Source organism: Puntigrus tetrazona, chromosome 5 (assembly GCF_018831695.1).
Source record: "Puntigrus tetrazona isolate hp1 chromosome 5, ASM1883169v1, whole genome shotgun sequence".
NCBI lineage: Eukaryota > Metazoa > Chordata > Actinopteri > Cypriniformes > Cyprinidae > Puntigrus > Puntigrus tetrazona.
Genome location: NC_056703.1, coordinates 12718924 through 12731033, shown reverse-complemented (window position 1 = coordinate 12731033; position 12110 = coordinate 12718924). Strand labels below are relative to the sequence as shown.

Here is a 12110-nt window from a genome sequence, read left to right as displayed (position 1 = left end):
TTTCTTGCATATGTTTTTTTTTTTGTTTTTTTTTTCTTTGCCATCTAACGTTCACTCAAGCTTAATCTTAGCAGAAAAAATTAAATAACACTGCTAAATCTTTTGCAAGTCTCAATGTATGAATGTTATTTATTCTAAATATAGCGTTCCAATATTGCCCATTTTTATTATTTATTCTAAAATAAAATAATAAAATATAGTTGTTTTTTTTGCACATTTTCATTTAGTAATTTTAGTTTTTATGTTTTGTGAACTTATGGCATGATTTATTCTAAATAATAAAGATTTTTTTAAAGAACATTTTGCTTTTATCGGTTTTGGCATTTTTTTTTTTTTTTTTTACACATTTGAGCTTTTTACATTTGTTTACAACTAACTTTCAGCAAAAGTAATTCTCAAATAATGTGACTATTTAACCATAAACATTTTGTAGTACACATAGTGTGTGTGTGTGTATATATGCGCACAGATTTTATGTGTGCAACATGCTCGTTTTAAGCGCTTCTTTTTGATTTCTCTCTTGCCAGGCTGAACTGCCTTCTAATTTTACCTGAACGTGGCATGTCATGGATGCACTTGTATGCGTTAGTACTGACTCTGGTGTACTTTGCCGTGAGATGCTGAAGTTCTGTACTGTAGTCCTGTCAGCCGGGGGAAGTTTAAGTCGGGCTGTGGCTGGATTCTTTGTGTGGGAGGCAGAGCAGCATGAATCAGACTCTTATTGTCTCTCCCCCTCAGGAGACCATCAGGTGTCTAACTAATCACATGTCTGTCTTTCTCCTGACACCCTCCCCCTTCATTCAGCTGTGTTCTCTCATTAACGTAAGAAGGAAAGCGGTGGGAAACGGATGCCTGTAGTCTTCCGCAGACCTTGCATTCATGCTTTCCATTCAGACTGACCACACAAAATATGAAACATTGCCAGTTTACACTTATTCGAAGTCTAAAATCCCGACGCGGACTCCCAGAGCATGTGTTTAGTGACTGCGTGTCGAGTAAAACGCATAATCGTTTACTTTTTAAAAACATTGTAAAGCCTTGCAATGCAATCAAACGTGTGATAAGACTAAAGCATTATACGTGTGAACATGAGACCGATGAGATGTGATAAAATGGCTTATCTTTCCTGTCATGCCCATGTAAAGCCGGTAATCCGTGTCACTTTTGAATGATATGCACCACAAATGCTGATGATGGAGCTTAACCTGTGTGGACTGTATGTCCTACATTGATTTAAGATGGATCTGCAAGGCCTTTTGATCGATGCTTTAGGCAATGTGACATGAATGTGTTGATTTCATGATTCAATTTCTTTAGAGTTTACTGAATTGACAAACAAAAGACCAAACTTTTCAACAGTACTGCGTATAAATCCAGACGAGGGGTTTCATTAAAAGTACCTTAGTGCTTTAAACATTACAAATTGTGCCAAAGTAGCTTTACAGAAATAAAGATGAAAAGAGCAGAATCAATTCTATGGAGAATCTAAAAGACATTAGCGTCTTTTATTCAGTGATGGTTGGTAAGAAAATGTTTGTTCGGATCAGATCAGGCTGTAAAAAAAAAAATCTTATTTTAATAGTGATCATGATTTCAATGTGAAGTTAATCAATTTTGATGAGAGTTCAATCTAACTATAAAAAGTAGCACAATGCTGAACTGAATAGGTTACAAAGGTTACGGAGATCACTGAAATTAAATCTGTACTACAGCCGTAGTTTCACATCATCAGCCATCCTGGACTGTTTATTTGCTGCTTTAGCAAAAGCCAAAAAATATTTAGTATTGATCCAACCATATGTTGGACACATTTGTGGGATTCCTGGCTCTGAACTAGGCCCTTGTGCAGACCTATTTGATTCCTGCAGTCACTTCACAGAAAAGCGGGAAAGCAGGAGAACGAGAGCACCAAAGATGAGAAAAAGATAGGAAAAGGGGGCACGCAGGAAGGAAGTGAGAATTCAGTGTCATCAAAGTCCACCTCCCTATATCCTGCGCTGCCACATGTACACAGCTGAGTGTGTGTGTGTGTGTGTGTGTGTGTGTGTGGCCATGGATGTGTCATTCTGATTCCCAGTCTGTATTCCAGGAGCCCCCTACTGTTCCTGCTGCAGCGACCGTGCTCTGGCGGCTGCTGACTGCAGATTTTACCTTATATGGTCATCCTCAGCTCCCGCCTGTCAGCCTTCCAGACCCATTTCCTCTTTCCCTTCCATTGGCTAAAGCACACTGCTTGTGCCCAATAGATTCTTTGATATAAGCGTAGAAGAAAAGGGGGCAGTTTTTTTTTGTTTGTTTTTTTGGTTGATGTGTCAAGTCCACTGTGGTCATTAAGAGATTTCTTTAAATGTATGTTTTTATAAATATATATTATATAATTTTTATTAAATTATTATATGTATTTTTGTATCTGTTATAGCAAATACATTTAGTTACAAATAATTTTAAATAATATTTATAGAATATTTAATGCTATTATTATTATTATTATTATTATTATTATTATACGGTTTTATTCCTGATGAACAACTTAAAGTAATAGTAAAATTCAATACTAATAACTACATTCATTGTTGTTGTTTTATATTTACGGAATTTGATGTATAGTTAATGGTATATCAGTAAAACCTGTTTAAAAAAAAAAAAAAAAAAAAAAAAACTCACAACACAGGATCTCTCTTATCTGGTGATCTTTCTACCTCATTTCTATATTCTACCCTCCTCCTCTGTCATTCAGGTCATATGTATTAGCCAACTGCATACACCTGCTGGCCCTGAGAAGCTCTCATTCTGACATGCAGCTGACCCCACCCTCTCAGTCCTGATTGGCTGTTTGTGTGGCTGATGACGTGTGGTTGGACGGCTGCTGGGGTGCTTCAGTCAGGTCAGCTGTAGTCTGCTGCCTCTGGGTCCTCATGGACTCGCAGAGGAAATGGAAATTTCCACGCTGACTAGATAAGACAGACATGCTTCAGCTTCTGTCGAAAGCGGCTCTGCTTCTGTAATACTTTCTGTTGGCAACCTCCACAGCCTGTCCTGTCATTCTGTCTCTTTCATTTCCTCTTTCCATGTCTCTCTTCACTGGTATCTCTCTCTCTCTCTCTCTGACTACAGGGAATCCTGGTTTTAGTGATTGTATGGGTTAAGGCAGACCTGTGTTACTTGAGGTGAGGGATCTGCAGTAATGCTGCTACAGTTGCTATGCAACAGGTTAGACTCGCTGCACTGCAGCGCTGATTTTGGATGGCTCTGGTTTTAGTAAGCTATAATTAACTAGCATAAATATTCATGATATAAGTTTAGCTGAGCTTCCTTGTGAGTATAGAATTTACCATAATGCATACTTGATTTATTTCAGATTTCTTTCCCACAATCATAAATGGTTAATAAATAAAAAGTAAATAAAAATTGTTGTTTTAAAAGATCTTTACTGATCTTTCAAATGATGTATGATGAATGTAATCCATCTGTTGGTGCATTTGTGTGTTTTTACAGTTTGCTTAATTTTTACAAGGCTGCCTTTAAAAGCACAAAGACAAGTTTTATATACTATCTCCGTCATTAATAAATAATAAAGCAAGCTGTTCTAGAATCCATAAGTAGATGATTACTGATGACCTTCTGCTCCAATGTCAGTGATCAATAAAAAAAACCCCAAATGGCAATAATGTTAGGAGATCAATAATGCATGTGCATCATCCTGAAGCTTTGAGTTATGGCTACTTACCAGTCCCCTTGAGAGAACTAGTGCCCTTATATCACCTCCCCCATCTTTTCTGCCATTGGTTCCTTCCACATGACTGTGACTAAACAAGCCAAAAACAAAGTGCAAAAGATCATGAGATAGCAAGTGTTCATTGTATGCTTTTTCTTGCGGCACGTTATAGTTAAAGGACTGCTGCACACAAATTGCTTATATGCCTGTATTTAATTGTATACTTATTTTACTTTTAACTTTTTTTTATTTTTACATTTACTTAAAGTAAGCAGGGTTTAAAAGCAGAAATGTTTTAAAAAGCAGATGAATTCTTCAGTAAAATGCTTACTGTTGTACTGTTGAAAGGTGTTAATACGTTTCTAGATGAATGACCTTCCATTCCTTTCTGCACGTATCCTGTTTACCAGCAGTACATCGTCATATCTTCACAACGCAGACAACATCAGTGATTCTCTCACACCAGTCTCATGCCAACACGTATCTTGGTTTGTTGTCTTTTTGTTGCATGCGATGGCTGACAGACTGCTGCCCGCAGCTGGATTGTGGAACCTTAAGTGAATTCTGTTGTTATTGGCGAGCAGCAGCGCTGTCTGTGTGTTTGTTTAGCTGTTCGTGAAGTGATTGGTAATCAAAGTTCCTGATAATAGGCCTCCGTGTGTGAGTCTTGGATTATTTGTTCTGTTTTAGGAACATCTTCTGATGTATGCCTTACCAAAACAGGGTGGTTGGCTCACAAACATCTGAGAAAGATGTAGTTTCTCTTTCAGAAGGCTGCGTTATAGCCATGCCCAGACTTGAGAAGGAATGTGTACACAAAGTGGTTTTCCGAACAGGTGGGTAGAGTCTTTTTGTGCAGGCCGGGCCTGAGAGAGCCCGTGCTCTTGTGCTCCGCTGGGCTGGGCCTTCTGCTGTGACGTCATCGCACCATAGACACAGCATCAGCGTGGCGGACAAAAAGTGCGGGTGCGGTCGTCTCTCCATTAGATGACACCTGATCACACAGCCCTGTGCGGAGAGCAGAGGTCGTGACCCACAGAGCAGAGGCCACTGATGTCATCAGGAAGTCAGCTGACTGGGCTTGGAACCGCAGCCGTGCCTTTATTTGGTTTCTTTGTTTGCTGTGTGCAAGGGAGAGGAGGGAAATCTTGTTGCAGTTTTTCCCCTAGAATTGTATAATGGTATTACATAAGGTGCTCAGAATGAAGAACAACACTGTTTTTCATATACAAACGTGCGTGCAAACAGTCTCGTGAAATCTGGCTGCATTTGCACTAGTCTGCATAGCTTTTAAATGCAAACTAGAAAAACTTTTTACAATAGGGAACACTTATTTACTATTAACTATTGACGACTTTTTCCCTGATAAATTTCTTATTTGTCGATTAATAGTTAGTAAGGTAGTTAAGTTTACATATTGGGTAGGATTAGAGATGTAGAATAAGGCATTAATATGTTCTTAATTACTACTAATATATGGCTAATACTCTAGTAATATGCTTGCTAATAAGCGGTTAAGAGACTCTAAAATAAAGTGTTGCCAAAAAATCTATTTCCATATTGTTGATTTTATGTACTACAATATTTACAGATGTTTATAAAAAAAGTGATGATTATTCAATTCAAATTTTGACTTGGGTTGTAAACAAACTTCTAAATTGGCGAGAATTTATACATTTTTAATTGTGGTAAACTTTTTTTATTATGGCAAAAAAAACCCTGAGCTGATTAATTTAAACAGACTATTTGGAAGAAAAAAAAAATTACAAATAAAAAAAAATAAATTGTGTAAATAAATTTCTTATTGTGCTTATTTATTGTTCTAAATGTTTATTAAGATTTTATTTAATTTAGTATTTAACTGTAGAGATTTATTTTTTGTTATTATAGATGTTTTGGGGGGTTTTGTTGTTGTTGTTTTTTTTAAGGCCAGTCTCATATTAGCTTTCTCACGCTTTCTTCATGCCCAAACCTCCTCTTGACCTTTCACTCTGAGTGAAAGGGTCAAGGGCCCATTGCTCGCGTAATTCTGTATCTGCATTTGGAAGCCGAGCTGACGAGAACAAAAGCCCTGCAATCTGTTTTTATTTTAAATCGGCTGTCGTGTGTAAATGTTTCTGCTGTCATTTTGAATGACCGGATGAGCTATTGTTTGAAAATTTGGAGAAGAATGGCTTGGTCTCCCCCTCATTTGATGAGCGCAGGCCAGGGTATAAGTGTTTGTTTTGGTGTTACGTAGAGCTTGGCTAGCGTTGTCAGAGCTCATTTCATTCTCCCAAAGGGCCGAACGCTTTCATAATCTAACGTTTGTCTTTGGTTTTTGTTTTCTCTTTGCAGTCGGGTCGTATAGATAAGGCCTACCCTACAGTATGTGGCCACACTGGCCCTGTTCTGGACATTGACTGGTGCCCTCACAACGACCAGGTCATTGCTAGTGGATCTGAGGACTGCACCGTGATGGTACGTCATCCTTCCTTATCTTTGCATAACATTTATCTAAACTAATGAAAATATAGAGATATTGTACTGAAACATAATACAGTACTGAAGGAATAAATATTTTATAGTTTAAATTAAGTTTGTTTCTGTGATGGCAAAGGTGAATTTTTAACATCATTACTGCAGGTGTTCTTAGTATCATGTGATCTACAGAAAATATTCAAGTAGAAATAGAAACATTATTTATAAACAGTTGTGCTGCTCAGTAAAACATTGTTTAGAAAGTAAAAAAAAACAGCATTTATTTGAAATGGAAATATTTTGTAACATTAATATTAGTCTTGCATTTAATCAGCTTTATGCAAAAAAGTTTTAAGTATAAATGATATACACTTCAACGTTTAATGTTATGTTAATGATGTTAATTTTCAAAATTATACGTTTTTTTAAACCCCTATTTGTGACCATTTCTTCTACCCTTAATTTGACTGAACTGTTGAATAGCAGCAAGTTCGGATTCTGTACAGAAATGCACAAGATGATGGCATCGTGTTGTGTATTATCATTGCGTGTGGTGTAACCCTAGCTAAACCTCTGCAGTCGTTCTAAAACTTGTTTATTGATGTGGATATACGCGTTTGTAGATAAGGCCCTTGAATAGCCGGCATCGCATCCCCGCCCACCCATTGAGTCCATGTGTGGCTGGCAGAGTCTGCCCCGTGACTCATGTGAACGGCACAGCACAACTCAACCCGCTCTTCTGTACTGTTTTAGATTAGTTTGAGCCCAGCCTGAAGTCATTGAATCAGCAGTTGCTATTTTATAGTTCTGAGGTCAGTCTGGCTGGCTCTGGCTCTGTTTATCATGCTACTAGCCCATATTTGGCCAGTGTGCTGAAAAACAGCAACTGCAGTGCTGGTGTACGTGTAGTGAGTGTACAAGTGTCGAGTTTAATAGGACACCGTCTCTCGTTCCCTCTGGGGAATGACAGGGCCCCGGAAGTTGATGATTCCTACAGTTTTTCTTTGCCCTACCTTCTCACAGTCATAAAATCTGGTATAAATGTGATGATGATGATACTAAATAGGTTTAGCAGTGTCTGTGAGGGAATAATGTACAGTCCAGTCTGTTACACATTATACAGAACAATTAAAATGTTGTGATCATCCAATCAGGATCAAGTGTTTTAGAGAGCCATTTAATAAATTCTGAGAATCAGAGTTAGATGAAAGGAGGTTAAGAAAGGGACGCTGACTTCAAAATCGCATGCTAGCATAGTACTACTACTATTTCTTTTGAATCCTCGTTTAAGATGAAAACTCTTGCTGGACTCTTTTCTTTGCCCTCTGCTGCCACCTTCAGGAAAATTAAATAAACTAGTCATAGTCATATAAAAATATTGTGAAATGAATGATTTCATCACAATAAAACTACAGTAAACCTAAATCAAACAATTGTTTGACTTATTTATTTACTATTCAGTGTGCTTTTTTCTTTTTTTTCAAGGTTTTTTTTTTTTTTTACCAAAAGCTAACAGATCTTATCTTTGCACTTCAATAATGTTTTAGCAGCAAATTCATATTTTTGAATATTTGTTGTTTTCAGGTGTGGCAGATCCCAGAGAATGGTTTGGTGACCTCCATGTCAGAGCCAGTGGTGGTGCTGGAGGGTCATTCTAAAAGAGTGGGAATTGTTACCTGGCATCCCACCGCCCTCAACGTCCTGCTCAGCGCAGGTGAGAAGCCCGATCTATCACGGACGAGGAAACTTGATAGTAACCATAACGGAGCAAACAAGAAACAAAAGGGAAGAGAGAGGAGACGGGGTTAAGGAACCGATATGCATTTCAGTCGTGTTCATGTTTTTAAATGTTAGATCCACCCCCGGTCGCCAGATCCTGTCAGAAATCTGTTTTGTCTGGAAATTGAACAATTAGTCAGCAAAATGGTCCACCCAAAACCTTTTTGAGTTGAATGAATCAAGCCAGAGAAGGGAAGAAGCAGGAGATGAAGTGATGATGATGATGATGATGATGATGATAAAAAAGAAGCAGAGTTTATTGTATAATCTTAGTTGTTTGTTTCAATGCTTAGGCTTTGTCTGACGAACACACATTCAGCAACTAGTCTTATACCAAACTCAGCCCATGAACCTTGAACTTATCTCTTAATAATTCAGACAAAACAATTCATAAAACTCCACAATCATGGTCAAACAATCATAATGCATAAGAGACAAAATAATAAGAAATATAAAAACAATAAAACATAGTAAATAAATAGATAAAATAGTTAAAATATAGATTATATAAATTTATTTTAAATTATTATATGAATAAGTGATAATAAATTAATAAAAACAAAACAAAACCAAAAAAAAAACCGCACAAATGTAAGATTGCCCTCTTGATACAACACACACAGTTTTTAAGGAACCTCAGATCACACATTCAGTTTCCTTTTATCAGTGTCTGCCAAAAAAAATTAAGTGGAAAAAGCCTCTCCAGCTGCTTTCTAATAAACAGCATCTTTAACTTTCAAACATTCAAAATTCATGATAATTTTCCTATCTTGAGAGATTTCTTGTGGGCTTGTCTACAGGCTGTGATAATGTGATCATCATCTGGAATGTGGGGACTGGAGAGTCCATGATCACCCTGGAGGACATGCACCCTGATATCATCTTCAGCGTCTGCTGGAACCGCAACGGCAGCCTCATCTGCACCGCCTGCAAGGACAAGAAGGTCCGGGTCATCGACCCGCGCAAGGAGGAGATCATTGCGGTGGGTGCTTGTGAATAGGCAGAAAGCACTTTATAAGGGAATCTAGTAGTTTCTGAATGGCATAGACTGACATGTTTCTCTGGCTTTTGTACTGATGTGTTTACTTGACTCAAAGCATTCAGCTGCTCAGTTTGAGAGAGCGTGTGCAGTGTTGTGATTTGTTATGGTGCGTCTCGCTGACAGGAGAAGGACAAGGCCCATGAGGGTGCCAGGCCCATGAGAGCAATTTTCCTGTCTGACGGCAAAGTGTTCACCACTGGTTTTAGCCGCATGAGTGAGAGACAGCTCGCCCTCTGGGATCCGGTAAGTTGCCATGGAAAAAGCAGACAAATATAATTCCAACACCTGCTTATGAATAAATGCCAAGACTAACCTCAGTTAAATTAAGTGAATAACATCTATTTGTTCTTTTTAAAGTGCCCCTATTATGGGTTATGAAAGGTTCATATTTTGGCTTTGGGAGTCCCCAACAACAGATTGACATTCATGCAAAAAGATTTCATTGTCTTATGCATTTATTTTTACCTTATTTGGTCGATTAGTTGATTTCTTTTTCATAAAAAAAGCTGTGTTTGTGAGTACAGTTCTTGAGTCAACATTTTCTTTTGAGAGACAATAACTTTATTCACTTTCAGATTTTAAACTTTGCAGGATGTTTTCATTCACTGTTAAACACTGCATAAAAGGTCATTTTCAAAAATCCATAATATGGGCATAGACTTCATATTTGCTCTTTTTGTCTGTCAGGACAATATGGAGGAGCCCGTTTCTGTCCATGAGATGGACACCAGTAACGGAGTCCTGCTGCCCTTTTATGATCCTGATACTAACGTGGTCTACCTGTGTGGAAAGGTAAATGCTTCTACTTATAATAAGTCCTATTGTTTTGAGAATTTCTGTTCCTTTTTTTTGCAATGCATCATTGTTTTCTTTAAAAACATGAAGTAGCACAACAGTTGATAACATTAAGATTGAGATAATGAAATTTAAGTAGTATTATTTTACTAGATTATTGTCAAAAAAGTCTTTTTTTGAAGAATGTTAAAGTACTTTACTGACTTTTGAATGGAAGTGTACACCTGATTGTTGTTGGAAATGGCTTTTGGTTCTGACCGATGTTTTGTCTCTAACAGGGTGACAGCAGTATCCGCTACTTTGAGATCACGGACGAAGCTCCTTTTGTCCATTACCTCAACACCTTTACCACTAAGGAGCCTCAGAGAGGCATGGGATACATGCCCAAGAGAGGGCTGGATGTGAACAAGTGTGAGATCGCAAGGTATAGTGATGAAAGCAGCATGTGGGAGAATCCCATGAAACATCAGGAACATATTTCACTCCAAAATAAGTTATTTATTTTTGCTTTGCCTAAATCTATAGCATTTCCACATTGCATTTGTTTTAAATATATACTGAATTAAAACAAATAGTTCATTGTAACTAGATCGGATGTTTTCTTGTTGACAACAACAAATAGAGGATATACATCATTGTAATTATTAAAATAATTTGTTAATGTAATGCATGGGAAAAAATTACATTTTTATATGCATGTTATTTTTTATTTATTTTTATTTTTTTGTATTGAGGTGAAATATAACCTGGATGTTTCTTTGCAAGATTAACAATTTTTTTATGTAGTTGATTGTCTAGATTTTGCTAGTTTTTCATAAACTGCTGAGTTTTTCAGGGCTCTGGACTGCGCCACATTTGTGACCAAAAATATAAATTTGCGTTTTTTTTTTTTTTTTTTTCTATTCCTATTCTTGATTTCCTGTTCTGCGATCAAATGATTTGTCATGTTGACAACATTATAGACAGTGCGCATCAAAGTTTTAGTGGAAAAAGTCGTCATCTCTGCAAACGGCAGCAGCGATGACGGCACACCTGCTGCTCCTGTTGTGGCAGCATGAGAGAGACCGAAAATCATGGAGACGTGTGAAGTAAAAGTGCAGAAAAGCAGTGCCTATTTCGTTTACAACATGAACAAAGTACAACAGGTAAAGCTGTCAGCTTTGCGCCCCTGCTACCTTTTTAATGAATAAAGCATCGGCTTTTAAATTCATATAATCGCTCGGTGTTTCAAACTGCGGAACACGTAACAATATATTTACCTCGGAGTAACCGTTCGGCATCCAGAAGCTCATCATTCGGCTAGAAAAATAACTACAAAGCATTTTGCTAAACATATGCGCTATATTCTATAGTTCTATTTATACTTTACCTGTTCTCTACATGAGAAATAATGCAAGGAGCTAAAGATAAAATTCATCACTTTCTATAATTGTATGTTGCTAATGCTGAAAAATATCTGCGATATTAGCATAGAATCGGTGTAGTAAACAGCTCTTCTGATTAAGTTTGAGACATACTTTTACATTTTAGTTGAAATATAAAAAAATAAACCCTTTTATTCTGAAATGGTGCCTAAAAATACTTTGTCTTAAATTGGTTAATTATAGGAGCAAACAGCGAATTAATTTAAATTTTTTTTTTTTTTTTTTTTTTTATGTCTGGAGCCCTGTTTTTAATATATAGTGCTGGTTGTCAACACCACTGCATGCAGGGAACCTAGAGTCCCAATCCTCCCAAAAGAGGGCAGCAGTAGACCTGGTTAACAAAAGGCTGCTGGTTCCTCCAGAATAAAATGTGTATTTCTAACAAGGAGTGATGCATGTTTTGTGGGTATTTAAGGCTCATGCATAATTGCTCAGTGTTTTTTGGTTTTTTTACTCACACCTTGATCTGTTGTGTCTTCACACATGAGTCCTGTACTAATGTCTTCTGCCCTTGTGATCATGTTCTAATAGACCCGTGTGCTTGTGTGTGTGTGTTCTCAGGTTTTACAAACTGCATGAGAGAAAGTGTGAACCTATCATCATGACCGTGCCAAGAAAAGTGAGCCTTTTCAGTCCTTTTATTGTTTTGTTTTTAAGAGTGCAGGCTTCTTCCTGCTTTGGCTACTGGTTTCTGGCATTGTCAAGGAGCTGTTATAAAAGTTTACCAGACCAGAGTTTTGAAACTCATTCAGGTGGTTTTCTCACTGGATTTGATTTAATACTATTACTCCGCTACGGGTCTTTCATTGCGTTTTATAATTTAGCTTTATACCACAGTATGTTCACACCAATACACTGCTCATTGCTGTTCACCACGGCGCGAGGCAGCAATGCT

General features: G+C 37.4%; 1 protein-coding gene across 3 annotated transcripts in view; it reads left to right on the top strand.

Annotated features, from left to right (window-relative positions):
* coro1ca (coronin, actin binding protein, 1Ca) overlaps positions 1-12110 on the top strand; it is a 40100-nt gene that overhangs the window by 25117 nt on the left and 2873 nt on the right. For all 3 annotated transcript variants that reach the window (XM_043238968.1, XM_043238970.1, XM_043238969.1), the window contains exons 3-9: positions 6053-6175; positions 7760-7889; positions 8755-8936; positions 9120-9239; positions 9684-9788; positions 10070-10215; positions 11777-11834. In XM_043238968.1, coding sequence (XP_043094903.1) covers positions 6053-6175; positions 7760-7889; positions 8755-8936; positions 9120-9239; positions 9684-9788; positions 10070-10215; positions 11777-11834 — 864 coding nt within the window. The remainder of the gene's footprint in view (positions 1-6052; positions 6176-7759; positions 7890-8754; positions 8937-9119; positions 9240-9683; positions 9789-10069; positions 10216-11776; positions 11835-12110) is intronic.